Below are 21,359 nucleotides of genomic sequence, written 5' to 3'. Positions count from 1 at the left end.
TAACATACAGTTAACCTAAAGCAGTCATATTTTTATACAAAAAATTAAAATTAAAAGTTATCTAGACTACATTACAAAATTTCCAAAAACCTCCTAATACTAAAAAACAAAAAAAGGGGGGATAGTGGAATAATAACCTGTTAAGTAAATGCCTTAATTGCTTTAAAATTTTTACTTGAAAATTAATTTTTTCATTTATAATGCTAATAGTAAGACACCCATGAAAAACATATGTGGTGTCAAAATAAGCCAAAGGAAAATCATTTGGACAAAAATTAAAAGAATCCCAAGTCTAAATTATAGATATGATTCCTTTATTAACCTTTGGTCGAGAATACATTTGTATATTTTCAGAAAACAACTCCAAGACCATGTGGATTCCTGCAACAGAGAGGAATTATCAGGACTGCTCCAGCCATAGAATAGTAGTGGCCCCGTGAGACAACAAGAAGAGAAGCAGTCCAGAAATAAAGATGGTGAAGACGCCTTATCATGCTAGCAGTCAGCAGCTGTGCGTCACTGCAGGTTGCCCAGGAACAAACCAGAGAGGGTTGGACCTGCATTTTCACCATTTGTCCACCATCCAGAACTGAAATATTACTGCTGACATGGACACATAAGAAACTGTCGGACCCTGAAACATGAACTTAGCCTAAAAAACAAAGAAGGGGGATCTGTTGGAGGCTAGATGTAAGCTGGCAAGGTCCTTGCACCTGAAGGGGCTAGCAAGGCTAAGACCCTTACCCACACAGTTTTTCCAGACTTGTTTGGATGGCGATTATCAGTAGAATGAGAGCAACCTTTGTAGAATAAGAACAGCCTTTCATAGCTTACCAAGAAGTCTGTAACTATTTACTGAGATATGCAGTACTGAGAACCTGACCTTCTGCTGTGTCTCTCCCTTAGAGATTAAGAGGAATAAAGAATACATTCCTCTTGACAGACCTCCTATTCAGTGTGTTGTGTATAAATAAGATTGTGTGGCTAATAAACTTGCTTCAGTTCCTCAAGAACTGGGGTCCTCCTGATCCTGCTTTCCTGTCTTTCTTTCTTTTCTCAATTCCCACCTCCCTGCCTCAGCCCGGCTCAACCTTGTCAGGCTGGCCCTGACATTAACCGTGCCTCTGACACGCTTCCCATTGGCTAATCAGCAGGATATGCAAATTAACTGCCAACAAAGATGGCGACCGGCAGCCACGCAGCTGAAGTGAACAGGAGGCTTGGTTGCCCCTGCGATGGAGGAAGCCAAGGTTTCCCGCCTGCTGCGGCCGGGCTCTGAGCTGCACTCTAAGAAACAATGTTGCAATTATAGAAGCTAAACAAACCCCAGATACCTGCTTTCAGCAGCGGAGGCCTCAGAGCTGGAGCTGCAACAGTGTCTCAATTATAGAAGCCAAACAAACCCCAGTTACCTGCTTTCAACAGCCGAGGCTTCAAGCTGGAGCTGGCTCTCAGCTCCAGTGACAGCCATAGAAGGTAAATAAATCCCAGAATTAAAAAAAAAGAAAAGAAGGAGAGGTTGGGAGCTTCAGTCGCCCACCAGCCTGAAAATGACCCTCAGCCCCTCACTCAGACTGGCCAGGCACCCCAGTGGGGGCCCCCACCATGAAGGGGCTGTGACCAGCTGCAAACAGCAATCAGCCCCTCACCCAGGCTGGCCAGGCACCCAAGCGGGACCCCCACCCTGATCCAGGACACCAGGGCAAACCAGCCGGCCCCCACCTGTGCACCAGGCCTCTATCCTATATAGTAAAAGGCTAATATGCAAACTGACCCTAACAGCAGAAAGACTGGGAATGACTGGTCACTATGACACACACTGACCACCAGGGGGCAGATGCTCAATGCAGGAGCTGCCTTCTGGTGGTCATTGAGCTCCCACATGGAGGAGCTCTGCTCAGCCACAAGCCAGGCTGATGGCTGCCAGTACAGCGGTGGTGGTGGGAGCCTCTTCTGCCTCCTCAGCAATGCTAAGGATGTCTGACTGCAGCTTAGGTCTGCTCCCCGCTGGTAAGTGGACATCCCCCGAGGGCTGCTGGGCTGCCAGAGGAATGTCTGATTGCCAGGTTGGGCCCAATCCCCAAGGATGCTGGCCTAAGCCAGCAAGTGGTCACCCCCGAGGGGTCCCAGACTGTGAGAGGGCACAGGCCGGGCTGAGGGACCTCTCCCCCACCGAGTGCACAAATTTTTGTGCACCGGGCCTCTAGTGCTATATAATAAAAGAGAAACATGGTAATTAACCATAACTTCGCTACCCTTCCCTGATCCAGGACACCCTTCAGGGCAAACCAGCCGGCCCCCACCTGTGCACCAGGCCTCTATCCTATATAGTAAAAGGGTAATATGCCTCCCAGCACCGGGATCAGCGGAGCCGCGAGGCCTCACTACCCCGGTGTCAAGCAGAGCCACGAGGCCTCCCAGCACTGGGATCAGCATAGCAGCGAGGCCTCCCAGCACTGGGATCAGCAGAGCAGTGAGTCCTCCTAGCACCAGGATCTGCTGAGCAGCGAAGCCTCCTGGCCCCTGGAGCAGCGTGACAGGGGACAGCGCCCAAACCCCCTGATCGGCCCTGCTCTGTGGGTGATAGGGGGCAGCACCCCAACCCCCTGATCCACCCTGCTCTGTGTGTGACAGGGGGCGGTGCCCCAACTCCCCTATTGGCCCTACTCTGTGCGTGACAGGGGGGAGCTCCCCAGCCCCCTGATGGGCCCTGCTTTGTGCATGACAGGGGGCAGCGCCCCAACCCCCCGATTGGCCCTGCTCTGTGTGTGATGGGGTGGCGCTGCAACCTCCCCATCGACCCTGCCTTGAATGTGACAGGGGGCGGTGCCCCAACCCCCCTATCGGCCCTACCCTGAGTGTGACTGGGGATGGCATCGCAACCTCCCGATCTGCCCTGCTCTGTGCATGACAGGGGGTGGCGCCCCAACTCCCCAGTCGGCCCTGCTCTGAGCCCGGCCAGGAGCTGCACCTAGGGATTGGGCCTTCCCTCTGCCACCTGGGACCGGGCCTAAGACAGCAGGTCATTATCCCCCGAGGGTTCCCAGACTGTGAGAGGGCACAAGTGGGGCGGAGGGACACCGCCCCCACCGCCAGTGCACAAATTTTTGTGCACAGGGCCTCTAGTATATATATAAAAGACTAAGCGACCATTATGACCAAATGACCAGAACGACTGGTCGATCAGTCGCTATGACACACACTGACCACCAGGGGGCAGGTGCTCAATACAGGAGCTTACCCCTGGTGGTCAGTGCACTCCCAAAGCCAACCTCCTTCGGCCCCTCCCCATGGTTGGCCAACCTCCTGTGGCCTCTCGCCCTCCCTGGCCCACCAGTCCCCCTCCCGTGGCCCCTCCCTTCTGCCTTCCAGCCCCCCCATTGGCCCAGATCAGGGGGCTTGCCAGCCAAAATCCAGCAGCCCCTCCCTTCTGACTGACCAACCTCCCGCGGCCCTTCCTCCTCCCCAGCTGGCCAACTTCCCACGGCCCCTCCCCCCTGGCCAACCGGCCCCCCAATAGGCCTTGATCGACGGCCCGGCTGAGGAACCCTGCCCATGCATGAATTCATGCACCGGGCCTCTAGTTTGAACATAATTGTAAAGGAAACTGAAGTTATGTTCAGTTTTAACTTTTTTGAATATACAATATTTGCAAAATGACATTAGTTGTTACATATGTAATTGCAACTAAATTTAATAAAATAATACATAATTTTATGTGAAATAATTTTAATTTTGCTATAAAATTGAAAATAAAGCACATTTATCAATGTTTAAAAGTAAAGCTCCTTATGTTATTTCTCTGCAATATACAATGAAATACAAAATGTATAAAATGAAAGCAAATGTATAAGCAAATTTATAAGTTATACAGAAAATAAACTATATGGTTTGAAACTGGAAATCATATACCCGAAGCTTCAGGCATCACAGTATAATTCACGTATTTTATAAGTAATTTCAATAAAGAAAACTAATTTTTTTACTTATACATAGTCCCAATCAATATTCTGACTTCACATTTTCAGAGATGTTTATTAATCCACTACCATACTCCTGCTCTCTGTTCTTTGGCTCCAGTGCTTTCAAAAAACATAAAGTCCTAAATAAAAACAAAATACAGAAATAAGTTTTCAGTAATAAAACTGAGGTCAATTCTTGGATGCATAAATGCTAAGGGATATGAAATATGATGAAACAGAATGACATATCTGCTAACCAAGAAAATTGATTATTATAAGTAGATCTGGGAAAAGTTGATAGCTTCAGCTTCCCATTTCAATAGCAATTAAATCCTATAATTCTAATCACTTATTAATACCTGTATGGATTTAATTAGTCATCTGATAATTTCTCTCAATTTCACTTTTTCTTAGGTCTCGTGTAATGACTCTTTTTGAACCTTTCTTCCTAAACTTTTTATATTCTTTCTCTAATAATATAACTTTTCTTAAGACTGGAATACCATGTACAACTTTTAGATTTATTTCAGGGGAATGAAAGCCATCTTAGAGTTAGAATACCACTTAGAATTGTTTGGCCCAGTTTTATGATTTCTCTTCCAAATTTGTCCACTGTGTCCCCAGCTGGTCTCACTCCATCAATGCCTAACTAGATTCTCTCTTCCATGACTTAAAGTCAAATCCTATGGATTTTATCTCACATCTATCATTTTCCTTTATCCCTTCAACAGAAATAAGTTAATCCTTATTTGCAATCACTTGCAATTACTCTACTACAATTATACCTCTCTTCAATCCATTTCTCACACAGTCACCAGGATTTATCTTTCTAAAATTTGGATTTATAACTATTTTATTTATATCTAGTTTAAACATAATGAGTTAACTAAAACTATTTCAATGTATTCCCAATGTCTATTAGAAGTTGCACAGTCTTTAATAGTCCTTTAGTAGAAGCCCAATCTATTCCATGGTCATTTACTAACAATCCCACTACCACCCCCAATCCCATGTCCTATCTATCCAAACATCCTGACTGCCTTATCTTCCCTATACCATTACATAAATATCAGATCTTAAAAAAACCAATAAGTTATTAATCATCAATAGCCAGTCAATGTTGAAATTTCTATGAATGCCTGTAAATTTTTTTTATAGGCTGGGAGATAAGTAAATAGAGTCAGATTTTTCTACCCATTCATTTATCCTAGCCTGTTTCAATGTTCCAAAGTTTAATTAACAGCACAAGGTGTAAATGTCTTTTTATACTGGTTTGTTCGATTCAGTATTCAGAGTCTACAAACTGCATTAAGTTGTCTTTTAAGTCTCTCTCATTTTATTATCTTTTTATTTTCCAGACATTTACTTGTTGAAGGAAATGGATCTTTTTGCTGTATATTCTCTCATATTTTATTTTTTTCTGAGTGCATCCCCAAATAAACATTTAAGATATTCATTTAGATGTTCCAAACCATGCTTGCAGATTAGAATCACCTTGAAGTGATGTAAACAACTTGAAGGCTTGGTCCCATCTCCAGAGATTTTGATTCACTATTTGGGTGCAGTCTTAATACAGGGAATTTAAAAAGCTACCCAGGTGTTTCTACTGTGCAGCTAAGATTGAGAACTGTTGCTCTCTTCCAGGTGTCCTTGATTTTGGCTGCATACTGAATCACCTTAAGAGCTAAACAACAAACTTTTGATTGTGAGCTTCTGATTTAATAGAATGGGGGCATGTTTTGGTACTTGGGGGGGGGTTTGAAATCTCCCTAAGTCAGCGGTTCTCAACCTGTGGGTCACGACCCCTTTGGCGGTCGACCGACCCTTTCACAGGGGTCTCCTAAGACCATCCTGCATATCAGATATTTACATTATGATTCATAACAGTAGCAACATTACAGTTATGAAGTAGCAATGAAAACAATTTTATGATTGGGTCACAACATGAGGAACTGTATTTAAAGGACTAGAAGGTTGAGAACCACTAAGTGATTTAATGGAAGACAAGTTTAGAATACTGCTCTGTCTTGTGTGTGTCAACTGGCAGTTCTATCTGGTGGTTGGATTGGATGCACTTTTATTGCAGTTCACACTCAAGTAGTAGAACAGTTAATTTAATAAAGAATCAGGACAAAATCTCCCCATTTTACTGGGTTCTACTCCACCTTAGCACATATCTGAGTGCACCTATTTTGATTTTTAAATAGAAGCCCCAAAGAGCAGAGCCTCTCCATAACACACAGTCCTTCTATTGCCATGAGAAACTATAGAATTTCCAGAGAAATTAGTCATTTGTGAATCCAGACTATCAGGAGAAAATGGAATTTCAGAGCTAGAATTAAATAGCACCCCCTTTGAATATAATCTATAAATTTAAGCAAGTCATTTAAAAAGGTACACTTTACTGAATCTTTCAGAATGATATTAAGTAAATACCCAAGATTAGCAAGAATATACTTACAATGAGGAAACATGCGCCAAGCATTACAGCTTTCATTTTCACATCAAGGTCTAAAGGGAACTGGATCCCAAAGTTATCAGTGTCTGTAAATGCCTCTCTCACAAAACCAGTCCATTGCTTGGAAATCTTGCCAACCACATTTTCTTCATCAAGAGATTTAATCTAAAAAAAAAAAAAAATGATGGTCTTAAAGAATTCTAGAAAACTAATAATAAAACTACTTTCAAATTTGGAATAAAATGAAACAAATGTGTTATTAAGCTTATGTGCAATACATAACTATGAAGAGTATATTGCTCATTGGATGTATATAAATTCCTGTTTTTATAGATACATGAAAAAAAATGTTTCTTTGCTACAGAAAACTTATATGACAGTAGTTTTACTGCCTGGTCAGCGTGGCTCAGTGGTTGAGCATTGACCTATGAACTTAGAGGTCATGGTTCGATTCCCAGTCAGGGCACATGCCTGGGTTGCAGGCTCTATCCCCAGTAGGGGGCATGCAGGAGGCAGCCAATCAATGATTCTCTCTCATCATTGATGTTTCTCTCTCTCTCTCCCTTCCTCTTTAAAATTAGTAAAAATATTTAAAAAAAGAAAGTAGTTTTACTGAAATATTTAACATTTTATATTGTACTAGTATATTAAGACACAGTACTAAATTATTTGAAGTGATCTAAAACAAAATTTAAGCAGGAAAAGATACAAACATTAAGTATTTCTTTGATGAAATTTCTAGAAGCCATCAAGAAGGTAGCAAACTAAACACCATGTGACATCTGCTTTAAGACAAGCACAGAGTTTACTAGTACATAGGCTGAGTGATTACATGTGATGGGAAGGACATTACCACTCAATGTTAGTAGACAAACAGGAAGTGCTAAGGTGCTGGGAAAGAGGACTGGCAATTTTTAGTGAAGGAAAGTATCTAATAAGTAACTTAAAGAGATGACACAGGTCCAGGGTTGAGGTAAGACTGGACAACAGGAGAGTGACGGAACAACAAAATAGGAAAGGTGTATGAAAAAAAAGCTCTGAAGTAATTTTTTTGGATTTTACAGTTCTGCCTGAAGAAACTCCAGGACCATTATAAAGAGTTAGACAGTTGCACCTCACCAAGTGGGCATATGGCAGCTGATGGTAGCCACACTCACCATGGTGTGTACACATAGGGTTGTGTCAACTCAGGAAGAGAAAAGTCCTTTTCAAATATACAAAAGGTAGCACATGTGCCAGCAAAATCCTTTGAAGCTCCAGCTCAAGTTGGAACTGCGAAATAAATGTGGGGAAACTAAAAACAGTTGACTCATTTTATTCCAGTGTGGGTGCTTAAGTTCTTAACAAACCTGAAATACGCTTTTAATATGAAAACTGTGACAGCATGGGTTGCTGTTCATCAATATTCATCCACCCCTCCCACTGTAGGCCCAGTATTCTTCTCTGAACATTGATACTTAGGGTTGGCCATGTGACTTGTTTGACCAATGGAATGTTAGTGTATATGACAGTGAGCAGAGACCTTAAACATGGCTAAGCGATTTGGCCTGGCTCTTGCTCTCCAGTGATCAGCCACCATAAAATCATGTAGTTCTTGCTAGAGCTCTAGAATGAGCATACTTGGAGCAGGCCCGAGGCCAACTTCAAGCCTAAATCAGTGCCATCTAGCTGAGCCTATGTGTATCCACTGAGACACAATTGACCTGCAGACTCACAAGCATGATAGCAAATGCCTGTTGTTTTAAGCTACTGATCTTTAGGGGTTTTATGTTATACAACACTGTTTTGGGAAAACAGACTAAGTAAATCTTGTGCACCCTTTAGTGTTTTATCTGCTAATAGCTGTAATCTAAGTATTTGTAGCTTGTAAAGTAATCTTATTTTGTTTTTTAAATTTATTTTTAATTTTGAAAATGAACAATACAGAGGATAACCTATGAGCCACAATAATGCTGCACTAGATTTAACAGATATTAATATTTTCTTTTTTATTCCTATAGTTCAGAATGTGAAAAATGATCTACAGCTGAAAAGTCAACAGGACTAAGTAATTTTTAGCTAAATTCTAGATAATTAAAAAACAGAAAATCTATATAATGAAATGATTTTAACTTCTGAAAAAATAAACTGATATTACTATTTAATTTAAATGTTAATTATTAAAAATAATTGATAAAGGTATTTTAGAGATTCTTAGCCATTTATCTATTTGAACATTATCTCAGCACATTCTCTGTCCTCTTTCTGTACTCCTCTTTGGCATGTATGCAAGAGTAGTTTATTCCAGCTTCCCATCCCTTCAAATTTTTTTATCACTTTAAATTTAAATTATACTCCTTTATTTTCCTAACATAGATTTTCATTCAGTAATTTATCTTCATCTGTATCTAAGTCCTTTCCAATGAGTTTTTATCAATCTTCATTCTACTACCTGTCTTGTTTTCAAAACTTCCTGTCCTTTAATATTAGTTTCATTCTTCTCCTTATGGTTCTTGTTTTGTCTAATGTTTATTTAAATACTTCTTATATGATCGACTGCAGATTGTTCCATTATATGAAGTTTGTTCTTGGTGAATTAGTTCCTAGAGCATTATGTACTCATGGTTTAAACTATCATCTGTGTGTTGAAAACCCCTCAACTTTTCCCTCTACATACCTAAAATCCAATACAACTCAATACAAATTATTAGCTTTTCATACATCAACTAATTCTCCTCCAAGATTCTTAATGTGGCCAATGGCATTATTATTCATTCAGCTTCTTATCTTCAGAGATCAGATCTCCCAATTTTCTTCATCTTCAACTGACATCAAATCCATGAATCAGTTCCACTTAGTACATTTATTAAATATCTCTTGAATTATTTCTTCCTTATGGCATAACTTCTGCTCTTGCTATTTATTACATATACCAAGTTGCCATGCCAATTCATATTCAAACAGAATTCATATTCCATAATGGTTCCTCATATTGATAATTTCTGCATTCCATTTCCCATCAGCTAGCTTTCAGAAATGTTTCAAGGTGCTATTTTCACAATTCACTCAAAGATGTTACTTAATAGCACTATTCTAGATGCACAGAAGTAGAGTTAATTTATTACCTATAACAGGTGCTCTAAATCATCCGTTGAGAAGGGTTGCTAATTCCTTAGCATTAATATCAGAGTTTCACAATCAAGTCTGACTTGCTTTACTAGTATTTTCACTTATTTTTAAACAAATAAAATATATGTTAGCCAAACTTCTGTTACTACTCCCTGAAAAAACAATTACCTTTTTACTCCTCTGGATCTTTGATAGTAATGATAACCCCTATGTAAATAACTGTCATTATACATAAATCTATAAAGTCTTTATACATACATAGCATAAATCTTATCCCACAATCTATATCACTTTTAAATGATTTGTCTTTATATAACCAGGGTCTAACACAGGAATTCAGTATCATGTAACCAGGCAGATAATATAACAGAAAGAAACTGGCTAGTGAAAAACCTAAGAAAGTCATGGGAGACTGGCAGAGTTCCCACATATTAGTCACAACGGGCAGCACCACTTAGGTTCAGCCTGTTTTCTGCCCCTTTTATAGAAATGTGGGCCCAATTTACCACATTTTCTTCTTTTCCAATAGAACAAGATAATCAAGATTCAGTTAAAAAACCTTCTGACTTTTAATATTTGCAACTAAATAACATGAATTATTAAGGTTAGGCCATCTGTTGGAAAACAGCTGTGATGAAATTGCTCCATGTAGTAAGTACAAAGATATATTGTGGTTTCTAACAATCATTTTTTTTTTCCAAAATACATTTTTATTGATTTCACAGAGGAAGGGAGAGGGAGAGAAAGATAGATGAGATGATGATGATGAGAGAGAATCATTGATCGGCTGCCTCCTGCACCCCCGACACTGGAGATTGAGCCCACAACTTGTGCATGTGCCCTGACTGGAAATCAAACCATGACCTCCTGGTTCATAGGTTGATACTCAACCACTGAGCAATGCCAACTGGGCTCTAACAATCAAATTTAATACAAAGATAAAGAAAGACCTCAGAGAAGTATAATTGGGTAGCTCATCTTACACTATCTTTCTGAAAACTCTCTTTGCATAATTGGACTTTCTGTAGGAATTCAAACATGTCAGATCTTCTGAAGAGGGCCAAGAGCATTGGCAGCCTGTGTTTCAGACTGAGCAAGGATCACAGACTTTTGCAATCAGATGTAGATAACAAGGTTAATCTTCTATTCAAAATGGATAATGTATAGGACTTTTATACAAAACCACGTTTAAATATTAGTTGCTTTGCTTATATTTATTTGAGTGCAGGGCTCTGCTTTTTTTATCTTTAATTTCTTTATTGTTTAAGGTATTACAAATGTGTCCTCATTCCCCCATTAACCCACAACTTCCCCCCCACACACTCACTCATGCTCTCATCACCCTGTTGTCCGTGTCCATTGGTTTGGCTTATATGCATGCATACAAGTCCTTTAGTTGATCTCTTCCCCTTACCCCCACCCTCCTCTACTTTCCTTCTGGGAATTGATAGTCTGATCCCTGTTTCTCTGTCTTTGGATCTGTCCCTGTTCATCAGTCTATGTTGTTCTCTATATTCCACAAATGAGTGAAAATATGTGGAATTTATCTTTCGCTGACTGGCTTATTTCACTTAGTGTAATGCTCTCCAGTTTCATCCATGCTGTTGCAAATGGCAAGAGTTCCTCTTTTTTACCGCAGCATAGTATTCCATTGTGTGGATGTACCAAAGTTTTTTAATCCACTCATCTGCTGATGGACACTTAGGCTGTTAACAATTCTCAGCTATGGTGAATTGAGCTGCTATGAACATAGGGGTGCATATATCCTTTCTGATTGGTGTTTCTGGCTTCTTGGGATATATTCCTAGAAGTGGGATCACTGGGTCGAATGGAAGTTCCATTTTTAGGTTTTTGAGGAAACTCCATACTGCTCTCCACAGTGGCTGCACCACTCTGCATTCCCACCAGCAGTGCAGAAGGGTTCCTTTTTCTCCGCATCCTCTCCAACACTTGTTGTTTGTTGATAATAGCCATTCTGGTGGGTGTGAGATGATACCGCATTGTCATTTTGATTTGCATCTCTAGTATAATTAGAACTTTGAGCATGTTTTCATATGTCTTTCGGCTTTCTATATGTCCTCTTTTGAAAAGTATCTATCTAGGTCCATTGCCCATTTTTTTATTGGATTGTTTATCTTTCTATTGTTAAGTTGCATGAGTTCCCTGTAAATGTTGGAGATTAAACCCTTATCGGAGATATCATTGGCAAATATGTTCTCCCATGCAGTGGGCCGTCTTGTTGTTTTGTTGATAGTTTCCTTTGCTGTGCAAAAGCTTTTTATTTTGATGTAGTGCCATTTGTTTATTTTCTCTTTAGTTTCCATTGCCCTCGGAGCTTTATCAGAGAAGAAATTCCTACGGCATATGTTTGCGATTTCACTGCCTGTGGATTCCTCTAGTATTTTTATGGTTTTCCGTCTTACGTTTAAGTCTTTTATCCATTTTGAGTTTATTTTTGTGTATGGTGTGAGTTGGTGGTCTAGGTTCATCTTTTTGCATATATCTGTCAAATTTTCCCAACACCATTTATTGAAGAGAATGTCTTTATTCCATTGTATGCTCTCGCCTCCTTTGTCGAATATTAATTGGGCATAGTGGTTTGGGTCGATTTCTGGGGTCTCTATTCTATTCCATTGATCCATATGTCTGTTCCTGTGCCAGTACCAAGCTGTTTTAAGAACAGTGGCTTTGTAATACAGCTTGATATCTGGTATTGAGATCCCACCTACTTTGTTCTTCTTTCTTAGGATTGCTGAAGCTATTCGAAGTCTTTTTTTATTCCAGATGAATTTTTGGAACATTCGTTCTAGATATGTGAAATATGCCATTGGTAATTTAATGGGGATTGCATTGAATCTACAGATTGCTTTGGGTAGTATGGACATTTTGATGATGTTGATTCTACCAATCCATGAGCACGATATGTTCTTCCATCTATTTATCTCTTCCTCTATCTCTTTTTTCATTGTCCTGTAGTTTTTCGCATCTAAGTCTTTTACATCCTTAGTTAAGTTTATTCCTAGGTATCTTAATTTTTTTGGTGTGACGGTAAATGGGAATGCTCTTTTAGTCTCACTTTCTGTAAGTTCACTGTCAGTGTAAAGAAATGCCATAGATTTCTTGGCATTAATTTTGTATCCTGCTACATTGCTGAATTCATTTATTAAGTCTAATAATTTTTAATGGCATCTTTAGGGTTCTCTATGTACAGTATCATGTCATCTACAAATAAGGACAGTTTTACTTCTTCTTTTCCAATTTTGATGCCTTTTATTTCTTCTTCTTGTCTGATTGCAACAGCTAGTACTTTCAGTACTATGTTGAACAGGAGTGGTGAGAGGGGGCATCCCTGTCTTGTTCCTGTTCTCAGGGGAAATGGTTTTAGCTTTTCCCATTGATTATGATGTTGGCTGTGGGTTTGTCATATATGGCTTTTACTATGTTGAGGTATGATCCTTCTATTCCTACCTTGCTGAGAGTTTTTATCAAGAAAGGGTGTTGGATTTTGTCAAATGCTTTTTCTGCATCAATTGATATGACTATGTGGTTTTTATCTCTCAAATTATTTATGTGATGTATCACGTTTATTGATTTGCAGATATTGTACCATCCTTGCATCCCTGGGATAAATCCTACTTGGTTGTGGTGTGTGATCTTTCTGATGTACTGCTAGATCCTATTTGCTAAGATTTTGTTGAGGATTTTGGCATCTATGTTCATGAGGGATATTGGCCTGTAGTTCTCTTTCATTGTGTTGTCTTTACCTGGTTTTGGTATTAGGGTAATGCTGACTTCATAGAATGAGCTGGGAAGTGTTCCTTCCTCTTGAATTTTTTGGACTAGTCTGAGGAGGACAGGTTTTAGCTCTTCGTTGAATGTTTGGTAAAACTCCCTTGTGAAGCCATCTGGCCCCGGTCTTTTGTTTGCTGGAAGCTTTTTGATGACTGCTTCAATTTCTTCCATAGTTATTGACCTATTCAGTTTTTTTACTCTTCTTGGTTGAGTTTTGGGAGCCTTTATTTTTCTAAGAATATGTCCATTTCCTCTAGGTTGTCCATTTTGTTGGAATAGAGTTGTTCATAGTATTTTTTAACAATCCGTTGTATTTCTGTGGAGTCTGTTGTTATTTATCCTCTTTTATTTCTGGTTTTGTTTATTTGGGTCCTTTCTCTCTGTTTCTTAGTGAGCCTGGCTAGAGGTTCATCAATCTTGTTTATCCTTTCAAAGAACCAGCTCTTGGTTTTGTTGATCTTTTGTATTGTTTTTTTGGTCTCTATGTCATTTATCTCCACTCTGATCTTTATTATTTCCTTCCTTCTCATCACACTGGGCTTTTCTTGTTTCTGTCTTTCTAACTCTTTGAATTATAGGGTTAGGTAATTTATTATCATTGTTTCTTGTTTTTTACAGTAGGCTTGTAGAGCTATGAACTTCCCTCTCAAGACTGCTTTCGCTGTGTCCCATAGGTTTTGGATTGCTGTGTTTTCATTGTTGTTTGTTCCCATGATGTTTTTTTTATTTCTTCTTTGATCTCTCTGGTAACCCAGTCATTGTTTAATAGCATGCTATTTAGTCTCCATGTGTTTGATTTTTTTGGATTGTTTTTATTGTAGTTGATTTCCAGTTTTATGCCATTTTGATCTGAGACGATGCTTGATATGATTTCTATCTTTTTGAATTTGAAGAAACTTTGTGACCCAATATATGGTCTAGCTTTGAAAATGACCCAAGTGCACTTGAGAAGAATGTATATTCTGTGGCTTTGGTGTGAAATGTTCTGAAGATGTGAGTTAATTTCATCTGATCTAGGGAGTCATTTAGGATTGATGTTTCTTTGCTAATTTTTTTGTTTAGAGGATTTGTCCAATGGTGATAGTGGGGTGTTAAAGTCCCCTATTATGATTGTATTGCTGTCAATCTCTCCCTTAATCCCCTCCAGAAGTTTTCTTATTTATTTGGGTGCTCCTATATTGGGTCGTATATTTTTACCAGTTATTTCTTCTTGTTGGATTGCTCCCTTTAGTATTAAGAAGTGGCCTTCCTTATCTCTTTTTATGTCCTTTACTTTGAGATCTAACTTGTCAGATATAAGTATTGCTACCCCAGCTTTTTTTTTTCATTTCCATTCGCCTGAAAAACCTTTTTCCATTCTTTCACCATCAGTCTGTGTGCATGTTTTTTTTCTGAACTGGGCTTCCTGTAGACAGCAGATATATGGGTCATGTTTTCTTATCCACTCAGTTACCATAAGTCTTTTGATTGGGGCATTTAATCCACTTACATTTAAAGTTATTATTGATAGATACTTGTTTGTCACCATTTTTATTCTTTACCCCTCTGTTCCTCCTTTGTTTCTTCTTATTTATTTATTTATTTTACAGCAGACCCTTTAGCATTTCTTGCATTGCTGGTTTGGTGGTGATAAACTCCGGTAGTCCTTTTTATCTGTGAAGCTCTTGATTTCACCTTCAATTTTGATTGACAGCCTTGCTGGGTACAGTATTCTTGGATTCAGACCCTTCCTTTGCATGACTTTCTATATTTCATTCCATTCCCTTCTTGCCTGATGTGTTTATGTTGAGAAATCCGTCGCTAGTCTGATGGGGGATCCTTTGTAAGTAACTTTCTGTCTCTCTCTAGCTGCTTTTAAGATTCTTGCTTTGTCATTGGTGTTTGCCAATTTAATTATGATGTGCCTTGGCGTTGGTCTTTTGGGGTTCATTTTGATTTGGACTCTGTGAGCTTCTTGAATTTGTGTCAGTTTTTTCTTCCCTATATCAGGGAAGTTTTCTGTCATTATTTTTTCAAATAGGTTTTCTATTCCTTGCTCAGTTTCCTCTCCTTCTGGCACCCCTATTATGTGGATGTTGTTTTGTTTGGTGTTGTCCCAAAGTTCTCTTAGGCTCTCCTCCTGCCTTTTAATATTTTTTTCTAGAAGCTGCTCTGCTTGGGTATCTTTTCCTACCTTGTCTTCTAGCTCACTGATGTGGTCCTCTGCTTCTTCTAGTCTACTGTTGATGCTTTCTATTGAGTTCTTTATAGCAGTGATGTCATTTTTTCATTTCTTCTTGGTTCTTCTTCATTTCCTCTTGGTTCTTACTCATATTGTTGAATTTGTCTTCCATTCCTTTCATCCACCTAATGACCATTTCTCTGAATTCTTTCTCTGACAGGTTGCTTGCCTCCATTGCCTCCATTTTGTTTACTTCCTTTTTTGGTGATGCCTGTTTTTCTTTCATATGTGGGCTGTTTCTTTGTTTCCCCATGATCTCTCTTCTCCAGGTGTTTGGTTACGTAGTTCTCTCTCCGCTGCATTGATTTAAAGGCACAAAATACAACACAACAAGGCACAATGCACAAGGCACTGAAATGTATTCACAATACTAATAACCCCAAATAAAGGTGACCACCAGATCAAGGAGAATTAGGGGGTAAAGAGCAAGAAGAGAAAAAGAAAAAAGAGAAAAAGAAAAAAAAAAGGAGTGCAAAAATGAAATTGGGAGAAGGAAAAAAAAAAGTAAGAGAAAAGAAAGAGAATGAAATGGAAGAGGGGAAGAAACTATTTGTATGGGGAGAAAACTCCAATAGAACAGCCACTAACCCCAACAAATTCCAGCAACAGATCCCTGGAGATGAATGCAAACTGCAAACAACAACTAATATCAAGTGAGGTGAGGGAAAACAGAAGCAAAATAATAACCAGAAAAAAAAACAACAGAAAAATAAAAATAAAAAGCAAAACAATCTCATAAACAAGCATAAAAAACCCCCAATATATTCAACTATCAAGTAAACAACAACAAAACAACAGAGAGAAAAATAACTTTGTATAGTGAAGAAAGAGAAGAGACAGGTGTATATAGATTTAAAGCAGGAGATTGGTAATTAGATATAGAAGTAGGGTGAAATTTTAACAGGGGGTAAAAATAAGGAATAGGGAAAATCTAAAGCAGGGATAGGGTAAGAGAAACAGGACAACAAAAGGGGAAAAGTGAGGAAGAGAGTTTTGGGGTAAAGGTAAAGTTGAGGTAGAGTAAAAGGATGCTAAAGGAAAGATGAAAATAGAATGTAGAACACTAATCCCAAAATATTCACCTTAACATGACATGACCCAAAGGGAACAAAGCATGAATGTAGTCATGGCACCGATAACCGCATATAAGCAACCACCCTAGAAAAGATAATTAGGGGAGAGAAAAGAGAGCACAAATGATATCTAAGAGAGAGAAAAAAAGATAGGAGAGAAAAGAAAAAGGAGAATATATATTTATGGAGAAAACACCACGGAGCCAATAGATAAACCAAACAAATACAAACACCAAACACTCAGTAAAGAGGGTGAGGCAAGGCTCTGCTTTTTTTTTTTTTCATTTAGCATAATCAACACTGAAGCTCAATGAGATTAATGACTTCCTTTCTGACCAAAGTTAAATATATGAGCAGTGTCTCCCTCTTGAGATATTAGGATACACGTATTTATTTAATATATTTGTAACATCCTCACAACTTATTATTATATTATTAAAGAAAAACCTATTAACATGATTACATCTCTTACCTCAAAATCAACATCTGCACAACAGCCGCACACAAGACATGGACCAATAATTTTGAGTACATCCTCTCTCCTCTCATTTTGAATGGTTAACTTTGGCAGGCATGGGTGCCAATTTTGAATAACATAACCCACTGGTACACCAGGAGGAGCATAAATTTCTATCTACAAAAACAAAAAAACATGTAAATTGTAATAATAATAATAATGTCTAATAATGGCTCTTATTTATTGAATACATTCTAAGTGTCAGACACTGTTCTAAGCACCACTTGATTTACAACAAGTTGGTGCTATTATTCCTATTCATGGAGGAAGTAAATGAAGAACAGAGAGTTAACTAACTTTATCAGATTCCCTAGCTGCAAAGTACATGAGATGAGTCACACACTCAGACAGGCTGCATGCATAGACTCCACTCTTCAGCACTGCTCTCCAAACCTGTACATTTAAAAATTTCCATACTTATCAAACACTAGAGGCCTGCTGCACAAAATTCTTGCATGGGGGGAAGGGGGGTCCTTCAGCCCAGCCTGAACCCTCTTGCAATCTGAGACTGCTGGCTCCTGTTCGCCCAATTGGGCCTAAACTGGCAGTTGAACACCCCTCTCACAATCCAAGACTCCTGGCTCCTGCTCGCCTGCCTGCATGATCGCCCCTAAACACTCGGCTGCCTGTCTGATTGCTCCTAACTGCTTGCCTGCCTACCTGATCGCCCCTAACCTCTCATCTGCTTGCCTGCTCGCCCCTAACCACTTGCCTGCCTGCCTGATTTCCCTGGTCTCTGGTTGTTCCATTTTGGTCACTGGGCTTATATTATATAGGATGTTGAAATTATTAAGGAACTTTTTTCTCAAACTCCTATAAAAACAGTGGCTTAGACGTATGAATAGAATCTTGATTGCTGGTGCAATTTTCAAATCTGAGTAGCAATGGCTCTATAATGGAAAGGAACTGGGGCCTAGAATCTTGGCTCTGCTATTAGCGGGGTGACCTAGGGCGAGCATATCAAATTCGCGGCCCATGAGCTACATATGGTCCACAACAAATATTTTTGTAGCCTGGCCAATATAATGGTATGTAAGAAATATTTTAATAAAAATTGCATAACTTAATTTTTTCAATATCCTATTATACATAATTATTAATAACTAGAGGCCTGGTGCATGAAAATTTATGTACTGGAAGGGGATTCCCTCAGCCCAGCCTGTCTCCTCTCACAGTCTGGGAGGCCTCAGGGGAAGGGAGGCAACCTGGGGATCAGGGGAAGGCGACGCCCCCATCACACCTCTGCTGCTGCCACTGCCAGCAGTGCAAGCCTCGGCCGGCCCTGGTTACCTGAGCCTCGGGAAGCCCTGGGAGGCTGGGCAGCCGACATCCAAGGCTTGCCTGCACCTTGGGCATCAGCTGGGCAGCCGACATCCGAGGCTTGCCTGTGCCTCGGGCAGGCCCTGGGCAGCTAGGGGTTGAAGAAACTGGGATACTCTGGAGGTAGTCATGTGGAGAGGCTGGACCCGCTTGGGGGCGGGCCCAGCCGTGCTGTGTGCCTGCCACACCAGCGGAGCTGAGGGGACTGGGCACTGCCATCTTGTGGCTGTGGGTGCCGCCATCTTTGAGGGCATGATGGTCAATTAGCATATTCACTCTTTATTAGATAGGATGAACTACAACATTTGCTAATGACTGATTACTATAATTGTATTGCATTCATTTCCCTTATGCGTCGTACACAGAGGCACACAATTTCTCTCCACTAATACTAGCAGCGAATATTTTAGCAGCTGATTGCCACGTCATTAGTCTTGTACTGATTTGTTTGGTGTGCACATGGGAAATATTTTGCTTTTGGAGAACAAGAAAAATAGGTTTATTTTTGTTATGCTTATTAATTTGTGCAGTATTCAGTGTCTGGTAAGTTAATGCTCAAGAAAAAATATTAATTTTTATTAAAATGTTCTATTATTTTATGTTAACAAGTACTCACTTATTTCAGCTCTTTGTATTCAGCATGTCTCTATTGAAATAAACCTATATTTCTATGAAAATTGAGGCTTTTGTTATTTTGCAGCCCACATAAACTTAAACCTTGTTTATTCGGCCCATGTTAGCCTTTGAGTTTGACATGCTTGTATTAGGGAGTTCCTTAGCATGCTCATGTGTAAGTGACATTGTTATAAACTATTTTCTAAAGTCAATAGTATAATGTTTGTCATTATGCCTTTTACATTCAGAGAATATTCCACCAAACTCTGTTTTTCCTGAGATATTCCTATGGATAGATACCATTATACCTAACCTAAATGACGAAACACAACATAATTCAGTAGGAATAGCTTCAGTTATCTTTTGAAAATAAATGCAGTCTTAGACTTCAAATATCTATGTGCCTGTGTCTCGGTCAGTCTGTGACCTGGTCTCACAGCTACTTGTCTGGAATGACAGCTGTGACAAGTAGCTGTGGGGATAGAGGCAAAGACCAACTTTCCTGTATGCTCTCTGTTCACTGGTGCCTCCCCTGAGATCCACGTTCTGTACCAGTGAGCTGACAAGTAATTGAAGGCACCCACACCTAGCATATATCTATTTCAGGTGCTCAAATATATTAATTTTTTTTAATGGGGAACTTAAGAACACAGGAGTTGGCATTTCTCAAAGGAGATATCTCCTAGGTTTCTTCCATAATAGGTTGGCCAAAATTGTGAGATGGACATATCTGTTCTTTTCTTCATTCTTCTGTACACTTGATCCTGGAATTGTATCCTAGGATATTCTCTGTGGTGCCCTCCTCTGGCTTTAGCCAGACCTCTCATGGTCATTTAAAGTAAGGGACTTTACCAACATGCCTTATCTAACCAAAGTCTAACTCTGAGCAGAAGCTCATTCCCATGAGATGAACTTCTCAGGGCCAGGGGGCTAACTGCTCACTATTTTTCACGTGCCACCCTTCTTCTCCCAATTACTCTCAAGCATAAAACAATAGTTCATGGACCAAATTTTAGAAAATCTTATTTGATTATACAGTTTCAATGAAAGGGTGATAATTCTTGTTGAACTACTTTACATATTACCCAGGTAAATGCTCACTGACCTCCTGAAGGCAGCAGGGGCAACAACAGCTGGTACATCTTAGTGGTCTCTCCAGAGTTATGACCTCTCGGCCCATAAGATCAAGAATCCTCATGGTAAAAGGCCTATTAGCCCCACAGCAATTTCGGGTACAGCAATCAGTATCTTCCACGGCAAAGTAAATCCTCTGTCCAAGGCTGTTCTTAATTTCATATTTGTTATTTGTTTCAAAACCTGTTAAGACTAAAAACATAAAAGGGAGTCATTATGACCATTATGATAAAAGACTATTGAATCTATCCTAAGATACTATAATATCTAGTTATACAATTTTTAGATGATATTTCATGTCACATTGGGAGAAAGCAAAGGAAAGGTGTTTGGAGATGATTCCAACAAAGGAAAAACAACAAAGGAAGAGAATTAGGAGAGAGTATGAAAGTATACAAAATTAAGAGTCCTGTGTGAGACATGGAAAAGAAAACCCATATTCTCCTAATTCCATAGAACTATGTTTAAAAGGGAGACTTAAGAGCTCATACTATTTGCTCACCTTAGAATGTCTTTCCAGCTCCTGAGCAACCCATACAAATAGTTAATAATTACTAAATTTGGAACTTTATGTTTTATGATTAATATATACTAGTATACACTTTAAAATATATATATGTTATAAATCTAAAAACTATGAATGGAGTACTGTACTATATAGGGTCTTTTGGGAGGATCTATAATCTCAAAAATAAATTCCCTAAAATAAAACATGAAAAAAAATTCAGAATACAATTTATCCAACAACAAAGAGCTCCTTTCCAGGAGTTTAAACTTAGTTTAAACAAACTAATAATAATGAGAACATTATAAATACCTACCAATGTATGCTGTATGTAATCTGAATACAATAGATAATAATTTTATTGTAATTGAATCTATCACCGACTAGTGAAATTAATACTATAATTTCTACTAGCGGTAAGAAACTTTGCAGAGAGGTGAAGAGTTTTCATTAAAGTCTATATCTAGGAAAAAAAACACTATGGTTCATGAATCTTCCTGTCAAGAGTTTTGAAACATCTGGTGACCTCCTATGCTCATATTATATGTGAGGAGTACTGTACCCAGAGAGACATCTGTTGGAGTCAGACCCATTCACATGAGCAGGAATGCTGTTTTAGGAAATCAGATCTCTAGGATCAGCATCCTTCAACAT

At 39.3% G+C, this 21,359-nt stretch overlaps 1 protein-coding gene across 2 annotated transcripts in view; it reads right to left on the bottom strand.

The window, feature by feature from the left end:
• Nucleotides 1-3,676: 3,676 nt before the first annotated feature.
• The window catches only part of LOC308515637 (phospholipid scramblase 1-like), a 32,510-nt gene continuing 14,827 nt past the window's right edge, over nucleotides 3,677-21,359 (bottom strand). The window contains exons 6-9 of one of the 2 annotated variants that reach the window (XM_081086137.1): nucleotides 20,172-20,392; nucleotides 17,087-17,248; nucleotides 6,424-6,585; nucleotides 3,677-4,102 (exon numbers count right to left, since the gene is read on the bottom strand). In XM_081086137.1, coding sequence (XP_080942263.1) covers nucleotides 4,046-4,102; nucleotides 6,424-6,585; nucleotides 17,087-17,248; nucleotides 20,172-20,392 — 602 coding nt within the window. In that variant the 3' untranslated portion in view covers nucleotides 3,677-4,045. The remainder of the gene's footprint in view (nucleotides 4,103-6,423; nucleotides 6,586-17,086; nucleotides 17,249-20,171; nucleotides 20,393-21,359) is intronic. The other variant, XM_081086138.1, reaches the window with a different exon arrangement.

This window comes from Myotis nattereri, assembly GCF_964212035.1.
Source record: "Myotis nattereri genome assembly, chromosome: 3".
In the NCBI taxonomy this organism is placed as follows: domain Eukaryota; kingdom Metazoa; phylum Chordata; class Mammalia; order Chiroptera; family Vespertilionidae; genus Myotis; species Myotis nattereri.
The sequence above is the reverse complement of the archived record's forward strand: the minus strand, read 5'-3'. Positions and strand labels throughout refer to the sequence as shown.